Genomic DNA, 20,196 nt, shown 5'->3' with positions numbered 1-20,196 from the left:
GAGTGGTCGGCCATGTAGAACGGTTGAGTGGCCGAAGTGCGCGTCACGGGGCCTAGTGAATGGGCAGCCCGTGACACAGTGTCAATAGGGGACGAACCCAAGCGGAGGACCACAATGGTAAAATTCTTGGTAGTGGACACACCGTTTGGGTACAATGTGATATTGGGCAGGCCAGGATTGAATTCGTTCAGGGCGGTCATCTCCACCTACCATATGAAAGTGAAGTTCCCAACGGACCGCGGGGTTGGAGAGGTAGCATGCGACCAAAAAGAGGCCCGGAAATGTTACAATTTATCATTGAAGGGGGAACCCGAAGCGAAGAAGAGAAAGGTCAAGGAGGACGCGGAGCCACGACCCTATGAGCCTGAACATCTAAAGCCCAGCGAGGAATACAAAGTCGTGCGGCTCACCCCCGAGGAGCCGGACAAAACCACCAGGATAGGTGTGAGCATGAAGGAGAAGGAGATGGCGATGATTGAGTTTCTTAAGGAGAACATGGACGTGTTCGCATGGGGTCGTCTGATTTCACGGGGATCGACCCGGAAGTGATCGTGCACAGACTAAACGTAGATCCAGCAATGCGACCCGTGCGGCAAAAGAAGAGATCATTCGGGAGCGACAAAAACGAAATCATCCGAAAGGAAGTGGACAAGTTGCTCAATGCCGGGTATGTAGCAGAGATTCAGTATACTGATTGGCTATCTAACGTAGTGCTTGTCCCCAAATCCTCCGGGAAATGACGAATGTGTGTGGACTTTACAGATCTGAACAAGGCGTGCCCGAAAGATCCCTACCCGTTGCCTCGGATCGACGTCATGGTGGATTCTACAGCAGGTTACGAGATGTTCTCGATGATGGATGCGTACCAGGGGTATCACCAGATCCACATGGCAGAGGAGGATAGAGATAAGACTTCCTTCATCACGGAGAAAGGAATCTTTTGTTATAACATGATGCCTTTCGGTTTAAAAAATGCAGGAGCCACATACCAGCGCCCTGGTTAATAAGATGTTCGGGGACCTGCTCGGGAAAACGATGGAAGTGTACGTGGATGACATGCTCGTAAAGAGCAAGAGGTCGCAGGATCACCTCGCGGATCTCGCCCAGGCATTCGCTATCATGAGATCATACGGGATGAAACTCAATCCAGACAAATGCACATTCGGAGTAGGAGGAGGTAAGTTTTTAGGATATATGGTCAGCGAACGGGGGATCGAAGCTAACCCGGAAAAAATTCAAGCCATCATGAATCTGCGATCTCCGACCACGATAAAAGAGGTTCAGAAGTTGACAGGGAAAATCACCTCCCTCGGCAGGTTTATTTCGCGATCAGCAGACAAAAGTCTCCCCTTTTTCAGGGTTTTGAGGAAGCCCAAAAACTTCGAATGGAATGAGGAGTGTGAGAAGGCGTTGCAAGAGCTGAAGGAGTACCTGACAACCCCTCCCCTATTGGCAAACCCGAAAGAGGGTGAAGAACTGTTCCTTTACCTGGGCGTATCGGAGCATGCGGTCAGTTCGGTGCTAGTAAGAGAAGAGGGAGGCCAACAGAATCCCATCTATTACGTGAGTAAAATGCTCCAAGGAGCCGAGTTAAGATACACGGAGATGGAGAAGTTAGCGCTCGCGCTGGTGGTCACCGCTCGAAAGCTACGACCATACTTCCAATCGCACAGGGTGATCATGCTAACGAATTACCCCCTGAAGCACGTAATGTCGCGACCCGAAGCGTCAGGTCGACTGATCAAGTGGACGGTAGAGTTGGGGCAATATGACATAGAGTATCGACCTAGGACGGCCCAAAAAGCGCAAATACTAGCAGACTTTGTGATAGAACTAGCAAGTGATCCCAATTTACCCATAGTCGTCGAGGAGCGAACCTCCAAATGGATGCTGCACGTAGATGGAGCCTCGAACGCCAACAGTGGAGGGGCAGGAGTATGGATACAGGGACCGAAGGGAGTCGAGATCGAGGCAGCTGTTCGTCTGGCTTTCCCCGTCACCAACAATGAAGCTGAGTACGAAGCGCTCATACTGGGACTAGAGCTTGCCTTCCAGGCGGGTGCCAAAGATTTGGAGGTGTTCACGGACTCTCAGCTAATCGCGCTGCAGATCGAAGGAACATATGAGACGAGGGAGAAAACCATGACATCTTACAAAGAGATCGCTCAGCAGTGGATGAGAAAATTTGACAGATGTTCGGTTTTGCAGGTTCCTAGAGCAGAAAACGACAAGGCGGATGCCTTATCCAAATTTGGGGCCACCATGGATGGAATTGGAGATCGCAAGATTGCTGCTCTGGTTCGAGCGCAACCGAGCATCGCAGGCGGGGCAGAGGTTCAGACGGTCGCAGAACCCGAATCATGGAAGGACGAGATTGCCAAATATCTTGAAGACGGCACCCTGCCCGTTGATCCCATTGCCGCTAAGAGAGTCAAATTCCGAGCCACCCCATTCACCATGTTATCAGGACAGCTCTATAAACGAACAGTTGATGGACCCCTCCTGAAGTGCTTAGACGAGGAGAGATTCATGTCATGCGAGAGATTCATGAAGGGAGCTGCGGTAACCACTCTGGAGCGAGGTCGTTGGCGCAGAAGATAATACGTCAAGGATTCTATTGGCCTACGATGGCAAAGGATTCCAAAGAGCTAGTGAAGAAATGTGAAAGCTGCCAAAAATACGCATCCCTGATACACCAACCTGCGACCCCGGTGAAACCAATCAAAATAGCCTGCCCATTCGACCAATGGGGGATCGACATTGTTGGACCTTTTCCCCCAGCACCGGCCCAGAAAAAATTCATCATTGTGGCGGTGGAGTACTTCACCAAATGGGTCGAAGCAGAAGCGGTCGCGAGGATATCCGAGAATGAAGTCATCAACTTCATTTGGAAAAACATCATCTGCAGGTTTGGTCTACCTCGCATACTAATTTCTGACAATGGTACGCAATTTCAGGGAAAAAAAAATCACGGGATGGTGCAAGGTGCTTAAGATCGCACAACACTTCACAGCAGTTGCGAACCCGCAAGCCAATGGACAAACAGAGGTGACCAACCGAACGATCCTCCATCATTTGAAAACACGGCTAGACAATAAAGGATCATGGGTTGACGAACTACCAGGGGTCCTATGGGCTTATAGAACAACACCTCGAACCGCAACAGGGGAGACGCCATTCTGCTTAGTATATGGAACGGAAGCTATCATCCCAGCAGAGATCGGTGAAGAGTCCCAGAGGGTGGCGATGTACGATTCCGAGGCTAACCAACAGGAGCGAAGCTTTGATCTCACTTTGATCGAGGAAAAGAGAGACGCGGCGTACGCAAGGATTCTGCACCACAAGGGATTGATGATGAGAAGCCAGGGTCGAAGAGTTCGACCGCGACAGCTCTAGGTGGGGGATCTCGTGCTCAAAAAGGTCGAAGTCTCAAAGCACGTAGGCAAACTAGAACCCCCGTGGGAGGGGCCGTTCAAAGTAGTGGAGATCAAAAAGAAAGGGACGTATAGGCTGCAGGACATGCAAGGGCGGAATTTGCCACGATCGTGGAACATCCAGAACTTAAAAAGGTTCTACGCTTAAACCTGAAAACTCGAACTGCAGCGGGATCGCACACCAAGGAGCCTGCGAAAGGCCATCAACTGCTGAGGGATCGCACACCAAGGAGCCTGCGAAAGGCCATCAACCGACGAATAGAGCAAGGAGCCTGTGAAAGGCCATCAACTGCTGAGGGATCGCACACCAAGGAGCCTGCGAAAGGCCATCAACCGACGAATAGAGTAAGGAGCCGGTGAAAGGCCACCAACCGCTGAGGGATCGCACACCGAGGAGCCTGCGAAATGCCATCAACCGACGGATAGAGCAACGAGCCTGTGGAAAGCCGTCAATCAAAACTTCTAGCAGATTACCAGATTGTATAATTAAAGGTTAGGAGGATTGTGTCCATGATTGAACGTTGTTATTGTTAAACATCTGTACCCACTGTAAATTCATTTAACTTGGCTTATAAAACTATGTGCACCTTTTTTATGCCCTTTCGTGCTCATCTTTTCTCTAATCGCAACTATGCCAATCTGCCGAAACAAAAAGCGAACTGAAAAAGACGCGTCCAACATGCGAACTGAAAAAGACGCATTCAAACAAAACGCGAACTGAAAAAGACGCGTCCAAAATGCAAACTGAAAAAGACGCATTCAAACAAAACGCGAACTGAAAAAGACGCGTCAAAAATGCGAACTGAAAAAGACGCATTCAAACAAAACGCGAACTGAAAAAGACGCGACCAAAATGCGAACTGAAAAAGACGCATTCAGACAAAACGCGAACCGAGAAAGACCAAAAAGACGCATCCAAATAACATGTGATCTGAAAAAGACACACTCAAAAAGGGACGCGACATTTTGGAGGTCAAAAACGCCTTGTATGCAAAGGCAAAATATTGCATGCAAAGGTAAAATTCGGTTACAGTGATCAGACGATCGAAATCAGAAACGATCATACAGAGAGAGGCACATCAAATCGAAAGAGCAGTTTCATTAATGAATGGACATTTACAGATTCACTATGCCCCACGGATCAGTTTCCCTAAAAATGTACAAGTTAGTCAAGGGGAAGAAGGGGTCATACAAAAAGACCAAAAAATTCTGTCAAAAAGAGGGGAGGAGTTTAAGCAGCTTCTCCATCATCTTGGTCCTCAGCCTCGGCTTCCATTTCTGCGCGTAAGACCATGAATTCGTCGTCTTTCAGTTCGGGGTCCGGAGGATAGGGTTGAAGATCGCCATCAAGAGTGATATCCAATCGGCTGCAATCAAAAGACTCTTGGAACCCGCCGAGTTTTTCGATCTGGTACTCGCAGGTCTTATAACCTTTGGCAAACGAGTCAGTAGATTTAAGTTCCAAGGCAGTCGTAAAAGTGTCCGTCTTCAGAAAATCACGGACAGCAGCCATTCGAGAATCAGCCAGGAGTTTTTGGTGTTCCTCCAGAGAGATGCGACCGGACTGGCCTTCTTCAAAACCTCGTGCATGGCCTTCTGCCAGTCCAGCCTCCCGGCCAGCATCGAACCCCTCTTTCCTGCCTTCAGCCAGGGCAACTTCCCTTTCAGATATGGCGATCTCTCTCTCTCTCCTGGCGACGTCGAGCTCGCCCGATAAGCGTTTAATCTGCTCAGCATAGGACAACAATTCATCCGCATGCTTCAGCGCCTGGTTGTCCAGATCCACCACCCGGGCTTGAAGCTCTTGCACCTTCTTATCGGACTTGATGTAGTTCTTGCGATAAGACGTGCATTTCAACGACAAGCTCCGGAGAAATGTTAGACCCTGCAAGACCATTGTTATATGAGTTCGGGCAGATAGGGGCAGCCTGGGGATAGAAATTTACCTGTAGCATAGCGTGGGCTCCGAATTGCTCGACCCGAATAGGATTGGTCATTACCAGGGAGCCTTGATCGCGAAGTGAGGTCAGTGAATTGTACACGTCAAAAGGCTCCCCCTCGGCCTCAGCAAAAAGCACCGTGCTAGTGGAGCCATCCCACCTCGAAGGCTTCGCCCGGGAGGCGTCAGGCTGCGACTCAGAGCCCGCTGCAAACCCCCGGGCCTCTTCCCAATGCAAAGCAAGCTGCTCCAGCTTCAGAAACCTGTCCCGCTCATCTTCTTGGCTGGACTTGTCCGCAGCTTCCCGAGCCATCCTGCTCAGACTCTTAGGCCGTGGGGACGGAGATTTTGGAGGATCAGAAGGACCCGCCGACTCCTTCCCCTTCGAATCTTCCTCATGCCCATGTTTCAGCGAAGACCGTTTCCTTTTTTTCGGCTTCTCCCAACCAGCCCTCTCCGGCTTCTCAGACTCCACCCCTTGATCGCCGCTGATAGTATCCAAGTTCAACTCCAGGTCGCTGGAGTTATATTCGAGAAGAGGCAGAGAGGGGGTCCCTTCGCTGTCGACGAGGATAGGCTGGCGGTCAGTAGGACCTGGCGACACACGGACTTGTGACGGAATGGGCGCTGGAGGAAGATCCTTAGGGGGAACAGGACCCTTAGCAGTTTGATCCTTAGCAGAGGTAGAGGCGACCTGTTTCCCCTTGGCCTTCGCCTTGTCCACTTTGTTCGCAGCCGCTTGCATCCGTAGGGCATTGTGCGAACTCATGATGATGCTATCTGCAAGACAAACAGACACGTAAGCGCGGTAAAACAGGACGATCAGAACAGCGAGAGAAGAGAAAATCACCTAAGGACTCTTCAATGTGGAAGGATGTAGGAGAAAGCCCAGAAAGTTGTAAAACTTTCTCAGAGAGAAGCTTATTGGGGTCATACTTATAGGACATTAGACTCCTTATTTGGTCACCTTCTAACCCCCCTCCACTAGTTTTCGGAAGAGGTTTATACTTGGTCCACTCGTTTTTAAAGGGCCAGACACCTCTAGGAGGTCGAATAAAAATATAGCGATCTAACCAGACCCCTACATTCGACTTCAGGGCGCTCAGATACCCACACTCGGGCTTGGCCGAAAGGTAGAAGAAACCTCTACTCCCAGACCGTTTAGAGGTGGTGAAAGTATACAGACTCCAAAAATTGTCAAAACTGGGTTCAAAACCTAAGAATTGCATTATTACAACAAAAAGGGGTAATAGAATTAGGGGAAAGTTGCATAGGACATAACCCCAGCTTATTCAAAATCGCGGCCACAGGAGGAGCCAAGGGAAACCGGAGTCCGGCGTCAAGGTGTTTAATAGAAAAAGCACTAAAACCCTCGGGGGGACGGTGCAATGCGATCGAAGGTGGCAGGGATGATGATGTCGTAATCGGACGGAATATGGTACTTCTCTCTGATCCTAAGAACCGAGGTCGTTACCTTACTAACCAGGGCTTCCCAAAGGTTTTTGGCGAGCCTATCCTGGAACCTAGCGAGAACCGATGGGCCAGCTTGCTTATCATGAAGCTTGGAAATAGGAAATTGCTTGTTTCTTTTCGGAGAGGTGGAGAAGGACACATGAGCAGACCCTGACACAGACTTAGAGGCAGAACCAGACTCGGACCTAGACACGGACTCAGACGCAGACACAGAGGGAATGGCAGCAGATCCCGAACCAGGATGCGACTTAGAGTTCGAGTTAGAGCTGGAAGACATCGTACCTTAGAATAGGATGGCTTTGGAAGCTGCAGATCGAATTCGAACTTCAAGCTGTAAAGAGCGGTCGCAGAAAGTCAGTATGTGGGGCAGGCGAAACGTTTTGAATGCGGGGAGTATTTATAGACAAAATACCCTCGGGATACGAGCCACAGAACAAACCGATGAGACGGGGACACGTGTCCGCAGCGACGGTTCGACTTCCTCAAAGGCACGAGCGCGCACTTTGAGAAAGTGAGGGAGTAATGATGAGTATCCAAATATCGCACCTACAAAAGGACCAAAACGCCCCTCATTAAGGGCATTATAGTCATTTTGCGATCAGGATCCGCGTACGTTGTAGCAGACGGGTCGCAGTTGACCCGACCCGGATCGCGTACACCGACCGAAGACCCGGATAATGACCACCGTTCGATCAGAACGCGCACCGACGAGATGAGGCCACGTGGCCTAGTACTTGACGTACAACTGTGTTCTATAAATAGACCCCGACGCACCATAAATGAGGGAACTGATACGTATTAATTGAGACCGAATTTCTAGATCGCACCTATTTCTCTCGATCAACCTAACTTGAGCGTCGGAGGTCATTGTCGGGGACGTGCCCGACGAGCTCACGGTTCGTGTTTTAATTCTCAGGGGACCCAAAATCTGGTCTTGGACGAATTGGCATTCTGAAGGGAGATCGAATCTCGAGATCGCATTATTCGACCCGGATCAGATTTTTTATATATAATTTATTGATTAGATTTAACATATATTATATATTATATATATATAATATATATAATACAAACACGACAGGTGCGGATGGAGATACGAGCCTTTACATGCGCCTGCACGCAGCATTCTCTTGGGCTCACGGATGTAACTTGCAAGTGGGGATCAACATATATGCAAGAATGCCGCCTCATCGGCAGGACAGCGGCAATGAAGCTTCCATCATTGTCCCCAACCCATAGCGACAACCTCCATTAACAGCAAGTGACGACGGAGCGGACGCATCGCACATGCCAAACACGATGTTGTTAACTCTGGTGGTGGCGGCTAGGCAATCAATGAGATGGATGGGAGGGCTTGACTACTCATTAAAAAAAAAAGAGAGGAGAGAAAAATAGGTCAAACACATCTGCCTCAGCAGAAAAAATGCTGATGTATTTTTTAGCTAAAAAACCAACAAAAACAAAAACACACTTAGACAAGTGTGTTTTTATCTCATCTAAAAAATGGACTAAAATTAAATCCAAACATAGACAACACCTGAAATAGGTTCTTGGCGAGTTATTTAATTTTTTATTATTAAAAAATATATATATCAATATAATTATATTCAATATATTAATAAAAACATGACGAATCGTGATTTAATCAATAAATTATCCCCAAAAAATTAAAAAATGGCCAAGTAATCACGACACCAAGTCGTGATTCTGGATCTCGATTTGGCATTTTTCGTTTTTTTTTCTTTTGGTTTAAATAATTTTGTATAATTTAATTATATATAATTAATTTTTAACAACATATTAAAATCTAAAAAATTATAAAATTAACATTGCATTAATTTAAAAAATTTCAATTAAGGGTACAAATGTAATAGCGTATTTATTTTGTACATTGTAAAAAATTACAATTTTGCACTCGCTCATTTTGCGCCTCATTTTCATCACCACCGAACCGACAGTTCGCTTACCAGGATACACAAAACCATCAACTGCAACAGGAGTAACAAAAAACGAATCGGACAAGCACTATAAGTTCTTTCTTCAGGATGGCCTATCCATCGATCACTCGAGGCCCTAAAACCGTATTCATGGATAGGGCTTGGAGCATGTGGCCATCATACTTGGACGATTTTCCGCACTGTTGAAGTTGTACTCCTGATATTCAAGAGTACAAGATATTCAAAAGCGTTAGGCACTCCCAAAATACACAAAAACTTCCTGATATTCAAGAGTACAAGATATTCAAATAATATAGACACTCTCAAAATACACAAAAACTTCAATGCGATAAGAGACCATCCATCGCTGCATAATTCACCACCAAAATACAAAAAAAATTGAATTCGAAAAAATGAAGTAGACATAGTTAGCAAGAAATTGAGAAATAATGCATGACTGAATTTGGCGAAGAGTGAATAGATTGATGCCTGCTATTTATACACGAAGGGATCAATTTTTTTATTTAAAAAAAAATTAAAGAAGGCTGGCAACAACCTTTAATCAAAGGTTGTTGCACCAGCCTTGTCATCACTAAAAAGGCTGACCGTGTGGTCAGCCTTTTTAGTATACATATATATATATACATATATTGTAATTTATATATGTGTATATATAATTTATATGTGTATATTTATATAACATATATATATTATAACTTATATATATGTACATATGTATATATACATTATATATGTATTGTAATTTATATATAGGTATATATATTATATATTTAAATAAATTTGTATAATTTAATTATATATAATTAATTTTTAACAACATATTAAAATCCAAAAAATTATAAAATTAACATTGGATTAATTTAAAAATTTACAATTAAGTGTACAAATATAATAGCTAATATTTTTGCACAATTGTAAAAAATACAAGAAGTATACAGTTATTCCTGGCAACCCAGTACTGGCACATCTAATTGTGTTGAAAAATTCGTTGGGCTTGTTGTCGTGCACGCGTTTGCGCCCAATCCATCTCGTTGTGAATACGTATTGTTTGATTTCAACCAGGGCGTGAAGATATGCGAATAGTAGGATTGTGGACCAACTCAAATCCCAGTACATCACAATAATCTTTAGAATGCACAGGTTCAAATGACTTAGAATATGTATTCTTGTAAGGCATTATATCGTAATAATCCTTCACCATTGATGCAGCATTAATCATATATGCAGCACATACCGTTTGAGCGTAACTGCAAGGAATACCAAATTTAGTCCACTTGTCGCAAGAACATTCTCGGTTCGCAATTTTGACAACATGGGTGTTGACTCCATATCCACTGTGACGTTTTGTAACAACCGAGGCGGACTATTGGAACTGATAGTATTTGGTGACGGTATGCTTAACAGAATTTTGATGCCAACGTGTGAACATCTTATGTGCAAAATCCGTCCACAGTTGGTTGTTGGCCAACATTACAGAACTTCTCGCTAACCTCTCGCGGAAATAATGGACACTTCGTTGAAACGTCATCTCAGCAATTGTTGTCAATGGTAGGCGGCGAGCGCCTTTCAATACTCCATTTATGCATTCCGGCATATTTGTCGTCAGAATTCCGCATCGCCATCTACCGTCATGAGATGCTGTCCATTTTTTCTTGTCGATATCACTTATAACACTCCCCATGACTTTGTCGTCCAGTATGCCCGTGCTGTTGCATTACTTCTATTGGGGGGATTGATGTGCCCAGATTCCTCAGGTAACTATGTATCATTACTATATCTCTCAAAATTAGAAGATATGAAAACAACGAGGAATTATAGTTGGGGGAGTGCTGTGCTGATATTTTTATATCGCGAATTATGCAATGCAAGCACAAAAGGCAAAGCGGCAATTGGTGGCGCACTACAATTGCTACAGGTAAAATTTACTTAATAACTTTTACACAATCTTTTTGCTATTAATATTATTTAATAACACATATTTGTATTGTTCGTGCAGATTTGGGCATGGTCACGGATTACTCCACTTTGCCCTGGACTTGGTACCCAGCGATTATTTATGGGCCAAGTCCAAATGGACAACAATCGCTGGCTCCCAGCAACACCATATGGTGCTACTTGGAATTGTCAGCACACTTTCACCCGAACAGTACGGGGAATTGTCCGGGTCATAAGAGAAAAACTGGATCAGGTAACTTATTTTTTATATTATAAGTACATTTATACCGTGAATTAAATGCATATTAAGTTACATCTTTTTATTTATTACAGTTCATATGGCAGTCATATGGCATGGACTCGGATGTCATTATGGCTTACGTCGATGAATTGGACCCCAAGTTGTGGAGGTCATCATGTCCATTGATATTCTACGCCATAGTTGAAATGCATCGTCCCGAACGGGTTGTTCGCCAATTCGGGATGAGGCAAAATGTACCAGAATCACGGAAACCCGAGATATGAGCCTCCATCAGATTTCCCGTAAAAATCACACGGGCGCAGATTGGTACCTACAACACATACATTATATCACTAGATGGCAAAGACGATATGACACGGTTGTACATAGGCCACCCATTTCTAATAGAAGGGAAACAGAACGAGGTTATTAGGAATGGTACTACAACATAACAAGAAATTTCGTATCGTCATCTATTGATAGACGTGTGGAAAGAGGATACCAACCTGGAGAAGCACCTATATTGCAAGTTGTGGTATGTTGTTATATAATATTACATAGTTTATTTTAGATTCTTTTTTAACAACACAAGGCTCATTATTTTTCTACACTTTTCAGGCAAATGAGGTGAATGCCCTTGAAACTTTATGTTGATCTAGACCACCAAATATCGAAGGATATAGTCAATTGGTGGATAGATTTGAACATGAGTTACATATTATCAAGGAAGTTATAACCCAACAGCCACAGCAAATTGCTTCTCCATCTGATGATGCTCCCACAACATCCCACATGCAAAGAAGAAGTTCTAGCCAAATGTCAACTGGTTCAGTTGAACGTCATGATATTGGGGTGGATATAGCTGGTCCTTCTACAGTATATCCATCTCAAGATTATTATGTGCCTCAATCGCCTCAAGATTATTACATGCCTTAACCATCTCAAGGTGATTGATTTCAATCGACTCCATATATGTCAAACCAAATATAAGATTATTCTCTTGACCTTGGTCTTGGCATTAATCAACCATATGCACAAGGATATAATATTTCACCAATTACATTTTCATCGTATGGTGCATATCATGACAATGTGAATTCAAGTTCCACAACAACATCAAGTTGGTTCGGTGGTGATGAAAATGAGGCGCAAAATGAGCCAGTACAAAGTGTGGGCAAGAAAATAAGAAGACCTCGGCGTCAACGCCACAGATGGAATTGTGGAACGGGTGGATATTTTTTACATTTGTAATTGTATAGTTCATTGTAATTTTTTACAATTGTACAAAATAAATACACATTTGTACCCTTAATTGTAATTTTTTACATTAATGCAATTTTAACATTATAATTTTTTGGACTTTAATATGTTGTTAAAAATTAATTATATATAATTAAATTATACAAAATTAATTAAATTAAAAAAAAATGGCCAAGTCGGAATTTCTAATCACGACTTGGGCAGAAATTGCTATTTTGGCAATTTTTTGTGTTTAGTCGTGATTTCAAAACACGACTAGACATAATAATATTATATTATTAAATATAATTATATTAATATAATTTTTTTTAATAATAAAAAAATAAATAACTCGGTTCTTGGCCCAACTTTTCCACCGAGTAGCACTTTCCTGATGGTTCCTGGAGAGAATCGAACAATATAGCAATCTCCCATTACTCATCATTCTAATTTCCTCTCTACTTGACACGTAATAAAAAACTTGAAGGCTCTAGCAACAACGAGCAGGCTGTTAACCCCATCCAATCCATCCCTATATAAAGACCCCATACGTACAACCTCTCTCATCTCCAACTGCAGTGAAAGTATTTAAGCAAACTCATCAAAGTTGTGTTCCAAAGAAAACCGATGGATTTGAGAAACTTCGGCTTAGACAATTCCCTCCTCTCCACGCTCCAAGACATGCTAGATTTCGCGGAAGACCACGAAAAACCCACACAGAACAACCCCTCTAAAGCCTACATCCGCGACGCCAAAGCCATGGCGGCGACGCCGGCGGACGTCAAAGAGTACCCCAGCTCCTACGTTTTCATGGTGGACATGCCTGGAATCGCGGGCGGAGATATCAAGGTGCAGCTGGAGGACGACAAAGTTCTGGTGGTGAGTGGGGAAAGGAAGAGGGAGAAGGAGGAGGGAGTGAAGTATCTGAGGATGGAGCGACGCCTGGGGAAATTCATGAGGAAGTTTGCGTTGCCGGAGAATGCAAACACGGAGGCTATATCGGCGGCGTGCCGCGACGGCGTGGTGGTTGTGACGGTGGAGAAGCTGCCCCCGCCGGAGCCAAAGAAGCCCAAGACCATTGAGGTCAAGATCGGGAATTAAAGGCAATATAACTGACGAGTTTACGTTTGTATGAGGAGGCTAAGGAAGTTGTGTGATGTGGTTGGTAAGATGACGATGATGATGATGATGATGTTGTTGTTTCTCGTTTTCTCGGTGATGTACAATGAAAAGTAAGCATTTCGCTTGTAATTAATATATAAAAGTTGTGTGCATCAGTATAATATAATCTATTTCGCATGGGAATTTAATTTTTTATTCAAATCATATTATTCTTTTTTATTTAATATATATGTATATATTATTTGTGTAATTGTTAAATGTATGTATATATATATATGAAAAAATGAAGTAGAAAACTGAAACAAAAGAATTTAATTCAAACTGATGCGTGCATTAATCCAAAAATATGAGGATAATGATGTCAACTATTCGAATTAGATGAATATGTAGACTAATTAGTGCGATGTAATAATTGTAACATTGAAGGGAGTATGGCGAGTGGATAACATGCGACAGATAAGGCTTGTGATTTATTGTCGCTAGGAATTAAGAACATAAGTCAACAATTATTTTCATTGAATTCATATTATTCTTATTTTTGTAAACCATATATAGTAACCTAATATTAGTCTTCTTTTGGCCGTTAATTAATTTCTAATCAGAATTACAAATAGTATTTGTATCACCAAAAAAATTAAATAAATTGGTACAGTATAATTTTAATTGTCAAAATCAATACTCTTATCATCTGTTCTTTGTCAAAAATTGAAAAAACAAATTCTTTGTCAAAAATTGAAAAAAAAAACAAAGAAGAAGAGAAGAAAGATATTCATATTTTAATCACCAAACTCAAACCCCTGATTCTTTTATAATTTTTGAAGTATTAAAGGAGCCTGCTTGATGTATGTGTATAACTTAAATTGTTATTATATATATATTAACTTGGCTGAAACTATGAGAGATAGTACAATCATGAATCAAAATTAATAAAATAAATTAATTTTAAATGTGTATATTAGAAAATTATTAATTAATTTAATTAATAAAAAATAAGTTTATTCATGGACGAATGTCGTAGATAATTCATATTTTCCCTAATTATCTGTAGTATTTATTAAAATTCGTTACAATAATCTCCCTTGATAAATGCCCTATAGATATAAAAATATCCAACATCAAATATAAAAAGTGAAAAAAACAATTAAGTTGTCTGATATTCTTTTTCGGATCAAAGCTGTAGTAAAGAGAAAAACAGAAATTCCAAATCTCCCTGCCATCTTGCCACGTATCAGACATTACAAATTCTAGAAAAACTCGGATTGTACCTGATACTCCCAGAAATTTCTATTTGCTCTCTCCAGAAACTTCCTCCTCCTCCTTTCTACCCATCCTATAAATGAACTAACCAACCACATCTCACTCTCGTTGCATTCATGCGATAAGCATCAAAATCTCCCGCACAACAATCCCACATTCGGAGAAAGATCAAGCATGGACTTCAGATTCCTCGGATTCGACGCCCCACTTATGCACACCCTCCACAACATGATCGACACCGATGACTCCGAGGGCAACAAATCCATGAGCGCCCCCACCAGAACCTACGTCCGCGACGCCAGGGCCATGGCCGCCACTCCCGCCGACGTCAAGGAGTACCCCAACTCCTACGTCTTTGTCATCGACATGCCGGGCCTCAAATCAGGGGACATCAAGGTGCAGGTTGAGGACAACGTGTTGCTCATCAGCGGTGAGCGCAAGAGGGAGGAGGAGAAGGAGGGAGTCAAGTACGTGAGAATGGAGCGCAGGATTGGCAAGTTCATGAGGAAATTCTCGTTGCCGGAGAATGCCAACACGGACAAGATCACGGCGGTTTGTCAGGACGGAGTGCTCACTGTTACGGTGGAGAAACTGCCACCGCCGGAGCCCAAGAAGCCCAAGACTATTCAAGTGAAGATTGCTTGAGACAAATGTGTCAACTTTCCAACTGCTACTGTTTTATGGAGATCCTGGTGGAGAGGGTATTTATGGTTTGACGCAGCGAAGAATGTCGGGTACAATTACTACTATGCATCCCGAATCTAAACCAATCTTAAATAAATGTGTTGTGTTTTCTTGTGATTGGTGGAGATAGGACATAGTTGGATTAGGATTTTCCCTTGGTGTTTGCACAAGGTTTGTTTGCTTCCAGTTCTTGGATGATCTATGTAGCATGTAAGAGTTATCACAGTATTTGGTACGTAATGAATTATGAACGTGTGCTTTCCTGTTGCTCATTTCTATTTTTCGAGTAATACAGTGTGTTGCTACATACTGAAAATCACATTCTGCAGTTAGAAATTTGCATACAACTGGGTAAAAAAGTCTGGGAAAATTTAGACGCCTTAGGTTGCTGGTGCCTGTGCTCTCTTTCGCCAGAGTGTGAATTGTTGGTGAGGCGAAACTTTAAGCATTTTGGCAATAAAAATGTTCAAAGGTTTTCTAGTCCTACAGGAGCTTTTCCTAGTGACACTGCCTGCATGGTTTTCTGCATTTTTGCTACAGTCTTCAGGCTGATGAATGCCTTCCCGGACGAACAGAGCGATGAAGAAACCTTCTTTGTCTATGGTCAAATCCGTCCTTAACAAGTGTTCAGCTGAAAACAAAGAAAAATATGATGCGAGAAAGATTGTCAATAATACAATTGAAAAGAAACTCGCCTCGTTGCATCTCTTAACCGTCATATGCCCGAAAAAGAAAAGTTTCCCCTCCCACCCGGCCAACATCCAGATAACGAAAAGCTTACCCCCATCAAACGTTGGGAGGCCACGGCGAGGCCACTGCGGAAATGTTGTTGCCAGTTGAAACCCATAGGATGAAGCTATAGGCAGAACAGAGTTGACGAGATCTTCATTTTCAATCTGATGAATTGAACACGTGCTGTAAACGATTCTCTCCACTGCTGGGACTATAACAAAATTCAAGAAATAAGAAGTCAATGCTTTTGTTGAGACAAATCCATTCAACTCAAAATGAAACGTGGAAATAGAGGATAAGAACATTGCTGTTTTTAGGAGGTTTCTTGACAGGATCCAGAAACCCATTACGGCTGGCATGTGTAAAGCTTTGAATATCACAAAGACAAATTATTATTGGAGCAATATTGAGTAATTAAATTGAATTTGAACAGCACGATGGTAATCAAATTTTAGGCTTACAAGATAACGCGTGTTCCAGCACCTTCTTCTGAAAACTTGCAAGCTTTCGCAGTCGCTTTATGTCAACCAGATCAGTCCCACCTGGTGAAAAATCCCAAGAAAGAGAACATTTTGAATGAATAAAACCTTTGTAGAAGAGCTCATGATAATAACAACATAACGGAATTTGCTATCAAGCTACTGGATAGGAGTATTTCCTGGGTCACATGTCCTCAGGATCAGCTTGTGAAAAACATGATATGCACTGTTAAGTGCGAGAATGAAACAAATCAATTAAGTGATGTGGAAGGTGTTAATATGAAATAGTAACATACAAAAAGTGGCACTTCCACAGACAGAGGACTAAAAATGACCTGCATTATGTGATGGAAGTAAATGATCTAATCTCTCAAAAGCTGTCCCTGATCCGGAACATGATGGATCTAAAAGTATAGCACGAACCTGCAGAATGGGAGGAGCTATTCATGAGAATTTGAACTTGTATCAAGAAGATAAATCAAGAATGAGAGAATTCAGACAACCAAAGTACTCTTCAGAATCACCTTTGAATAAGAAGGATGTCTAGGATCGAGATTTAAGAAATCTTCATGCATAACTTTTACATCTAGGCCGAGTTAAGTTTGTCATCTTTGATGCAATAATCAACTAAAGATGTCAAGAAGAAACAGTTATTAATTGGTAGACTGCTTCCCATGTTTTGGATAAAGCAGAACACTGAAGAGAAAATACAACAGCAAAGAGAAAAGAGGAGTTGGATCCCATTGGGAGAAATAAGCATCGTCACATCAAGCAAAATATTCAAATTAGAGTATGGACTGGTCGACATCAACAAATGATGCAATGGATACTTGTGGCTCCAGCCAGTTTGACATTATCTTTCAAGCGCTTAACCCTTTCCTTGTTAAGTTCACAAGCTAAAATTTTTCCCTCGCCCTTCATAAGAGCAGCAAGGTGCACTGTTTTGTTCCCAGGAGCTGAACAGGCATCAATGACCTTCAAAGAAACGGTCTTGTGTTAGGCAATAACAACTGTGAAATTAGAAAACTATATATATATATATGAGGATCTACTAGTACCACACCTCCCATCCAGGTTTGGGTCCAAGAGCTACAGCAGCCATAGAGCTTGCCTTTCCCTGAAACAAAAAAGATACTTATACTTCCTATTCGTGGTACTTACTCTTCCAATTAACAGTCACAAAAGCATTAATAAGACGCTTTAACCTCCGGACAGTTGGTACCTGCAAGAAAATACTTCCATTCATCACTAGGGGATGATTGTGTAAATCAGCACCTGGTGGGAGAATCAATAGGTCTGGGACTATGTCATCCTTTTGGACCTGAGTGGTAGAGGCAACAGCAACACAACTTCATGTATGAGATAAACATGTAATTAATCTTGCAGGCAAAAGGTTACATCAATTATGTGATTAATCTAGTAAGAGTAACCCTTGGTTTTTATTTTCCAAAAGTACAGATTATGTAGCCATTATCACAACTATCTTCTTTTGCAACAATCTAGTGTCACTCTTCCCCAAACCTCTACCCTCTCACCTTCCTTGTCTGAGGTCTTCTTCGTTTTTGGTTTTATATGAAACATTTCTACAACATTTTCTGGTTTTATATGAAACATTTCTACAACATTTTTTTCCTAATCGACAATTTTCTGCTCATTGACATCCGAACAAAGTCACAGGTTTTGCACTGCTCTTGATGAAGAAGCGTAATACATGAGAAATAGCTTAACTGTAAAGTGTACTGATTTAAAGAAAAGATCATACGGCATATTGTTGTCTTAATTCGCGTATGGCAAACTCCGTATCTATCTTCAGAGTATTCACACGAACATAACGAGGTTTCTGCAATTCTGCAGAGACAGATGATTAAGTTCAGGGAAAAAACTGAAGAGCTATATAATACTTAAATCTGTGATGTACTGGTTCTTTGGTGCATTTCCTCCGACACATGGAAAAAAAAGTGTTTGAAACAGAGAAAATTTTCTGTATATAGATGCCCCAGCTTGGTTATGGCATAGATTTTACAGCCTGCTATTGTGAGAAATGCACAATGCCTACCAAATCCAAACCAAACTACAAATACAACAAACCTTGAAAAAAGATGGTGGTCATTCTTCAATTTCAAACTACATTCTCAGAAATCCTTGATAATGTCATATTTTTAAAATCGGATTCGGTATAAGAGTAAAAATGTTCACCAGATGCAGGAAACTACCAGGAGTTTATATACCAGAAACTTTATCAAGAGCCACCAAGTCTTCTACATCTTTCACCCCCTTGCGCCTTAAAATCCGTGATAGAGCTGATTGTAATGCATCTTTTTTTAGCATGAGATACTTCTCGGCATCACCAGTAAATGAACCTTTCTAGAAATAGATATTCAAGTCAACAATTTAGAAGAAACATGAAAATATAGCAATGCCAATGCCAGGAGAAATACCCTCATGGGGGATTGCAGAAAATAAACAAATCAACAGCAAGGACACATGAATCACCTAAAACTACTCAGATCCTCATGAGGAAAGAAAAAGGAAGTGGCAAAGAGTCACCTGTCCAAAGAGTAAGTCATATGTGATGATATACATTAATTCTTTCTGCTTCTGTAGGAACGGACACCAATAAGTAAAAAATTAAGACAATATCAATATCAACAACATGGTCAAGAGCATACTATAAGTAAAACAGACGTAACTACTTTTATATAATTAAATCAAAATGTGTTCTATCAGTTATTACCTTCCACTTGGCACTTAGAACATTTGCACCGTCCATGACATCCTTAATAAGTGAGAGATCTACAGATCCAAAGCAACAAACATTTTTAAGAGTGATTGACCGACCGTTGAAAGCTCGTTTAAGCTTTATTTGTCAACTTATCTCATGAACTTTAAACACCATTGATGTACTATAATTATTTAAGCTCAGCTTGGTCTCAGCTCATTAAGCTAAAAAACTGTGAAGCATATCAACCAAACATGAAATTTAACCAAAGGTTCTTCCAGGCTGGTACGTCATTAACAATATATTAAAACAAGTTTGCTGCTGTCTGCTCTGTAGATTCAATTACTCTCCTAATAACAAACAATTTTTCGTTCTTCCTAATTATTGTTCCAAATTGTTGCCACACTTATTATACAATTAAGTTGAGTGAGGAGTGTTGCTAACTTGCTACATACGCTTGAGAGTTTGGCAGACCAAGGCAAAAGTAGCCTTCTTGTTCCTGATGGAAGGGCTGTAAACAAGCGACTTAATCGAGCCGACGGCTCGGCGCCGAGCGTCCCCCTGGAGCATGCTGCGCAAGACCTTAGCGGCTTCTCTCCGAGCGAAGTAAGCCGATCGTTCGGCATTGCTTTGCCGCTTTTCTTCCGGCTTCCGTTCTTTAGCCGCCGATGTAACCGGATTTCTCCGAGCCATAGCTCACGCTTTGACAAAAAGCGGTGAAGATTTTTATGTCAATTTTTGAACAATCGCATGAACTTGAAAACGAAGCAGGGGAGTCCAGGGTTTAGGGTTTCTCCATATGGAAACGCGATTTCGGTTGCTTAAAACGACTTTTCAGTAAACACACAAAATTCATTTTCATCCCTACTTTTCGGACGGACTTCAAAATTATCCCTATCGTTTCAATTAACTTAAATTGGTCCATCCAAAGATTTTTCAATTACATGATTTCTCTGAACTACCCTTTGTGAAGTTTTATCTTTT

At 42.1% G+C, this 20,196-nt stretch overlaps 4 protein-coding genes across 6 annotated transcripts; 3 read left to right on the top strand and 1 right to left on the bottom strand.

Moving 5' to 3' along the window:
• Positions 1-10,599: 10,599 nt before the first annotated feature.
• Positions 10,600-11,264, top strand: LOC148787686 (serine/threonine-protein phosphatase 7 long form homolog). The gene is made up of 3 exons (XM_088881068.1): positions 10,600-10,719; positions 10,801-10,992; positions 11,073-11,264. Exons 1-3 carry the CDS (start codon positions 10,600-10,602, stop codon positions 11,262-11,264), a joined length of 504 nt encoding a protein of 167 aa, XP_088737194.1.
• Positions 11,265-12,772: 1,508 nt separating this feature from the next.
• On the top strand, positions 12,773-13,545 carry LOC105164638 (18.8 kDa class II heat shock protein). Its single transcript, XM_011083333.3, has one exon. It carries the CDS (start codon positions 12,847-12,849, stop codon positions 13,318-13,320), a length of 474 nt encoding a protein of 157 aa, XP_011081635.1. The 5' UTR covers positions 12,773-12,846; the 3' UTR covers positions 13,321-13,545.
• Positions 13,546-14,651: 1,106 nt separating this feature from the next.
• Positions 14,652-15,554, top strand: LOC105164640 (17.3 kDa class II heat shock protein). The gene has a single exon (XM_011083336.3). It carries the CDS (start codon positions 14,773-14,775, stop codon positions 15,241-15,243), a length of 471 nt encoding a protein of 156 aa, XP_011081638.1. The 5' UTR covers positions 14,652-14,772; the 3' UTR covers positions 15,244-15,554.
• LOC105164639 (S-adenosyl-L-methionine-dependent methyltransferases superfamily protein) lies at positions 15,523-20,050 on the bottom strand. Of its 3 annotated transcripts, none has more exons than XM_011083334.3 (13): positions 19,668-20,040; positions 19,228-19,286; positions 19,041-19,091; positions 18,722-18,857; positions 18,256-18,341; positions 17,716-17,814; positions 17,557-17,610; positions 17,324-17,468; positions 17,018-17,079; positions 16,829-16,916; positions 16,476-16,556; positions 16,064-16,225; positions 15,523-15,913 (listed from the first exon to the last, which is right to left on the bottom strand). In XM_011083334.3, the coding sequence occupies exons 1-13, from the start codon at positions 19,903-19,905 to the stop codon at positions 15,663-15,665; spliced, it is 1,512 nt and encodes a 503-aa protein (XP_011081636.1). In that variant the 5' UTR covers positions 19,906-20,040; the 3' UTR covers positions 15,523-15,662. The 3 variants fall into 3 exon arrangements, with proteins under 3 accessions (XP_011081636.1, XP_020550486.1, XP_088737847.1); XM_020694827.2 differs by having other exon boundaries at positions 19,657-19,793; XM_088881721.1 differs by lacking the exons at positions 15,523-15,913; positions 16,064-16,225; positions 16,476-16,556 and adding an exon at positions 16,566-16,719 and having other exon boundaries at positions 19,668-20,050.
• Between the last annotated feature and the right edge of the window lie 146 nt (positions 20,051-20,196).

This window comes from Sesamum indicum, linkage group LG6 (assembly GCF_026168435.1).
Source record: "Sesamum indicum cultivar Baizhima isolate 11 linkage group LG6, ASM2616843v1, whole genome shotgun sequence".
Classification (NCBI taxonomy): Eukaryota; Viridiplantae; Streptophyta; class Magnoliopsida; order Lamiales; family Pedaliaceae; genus Sesamum; species Sesamum indicum.
This window is presented reverse-complemented; position numbering and strand designations above follow the sequence as displayed.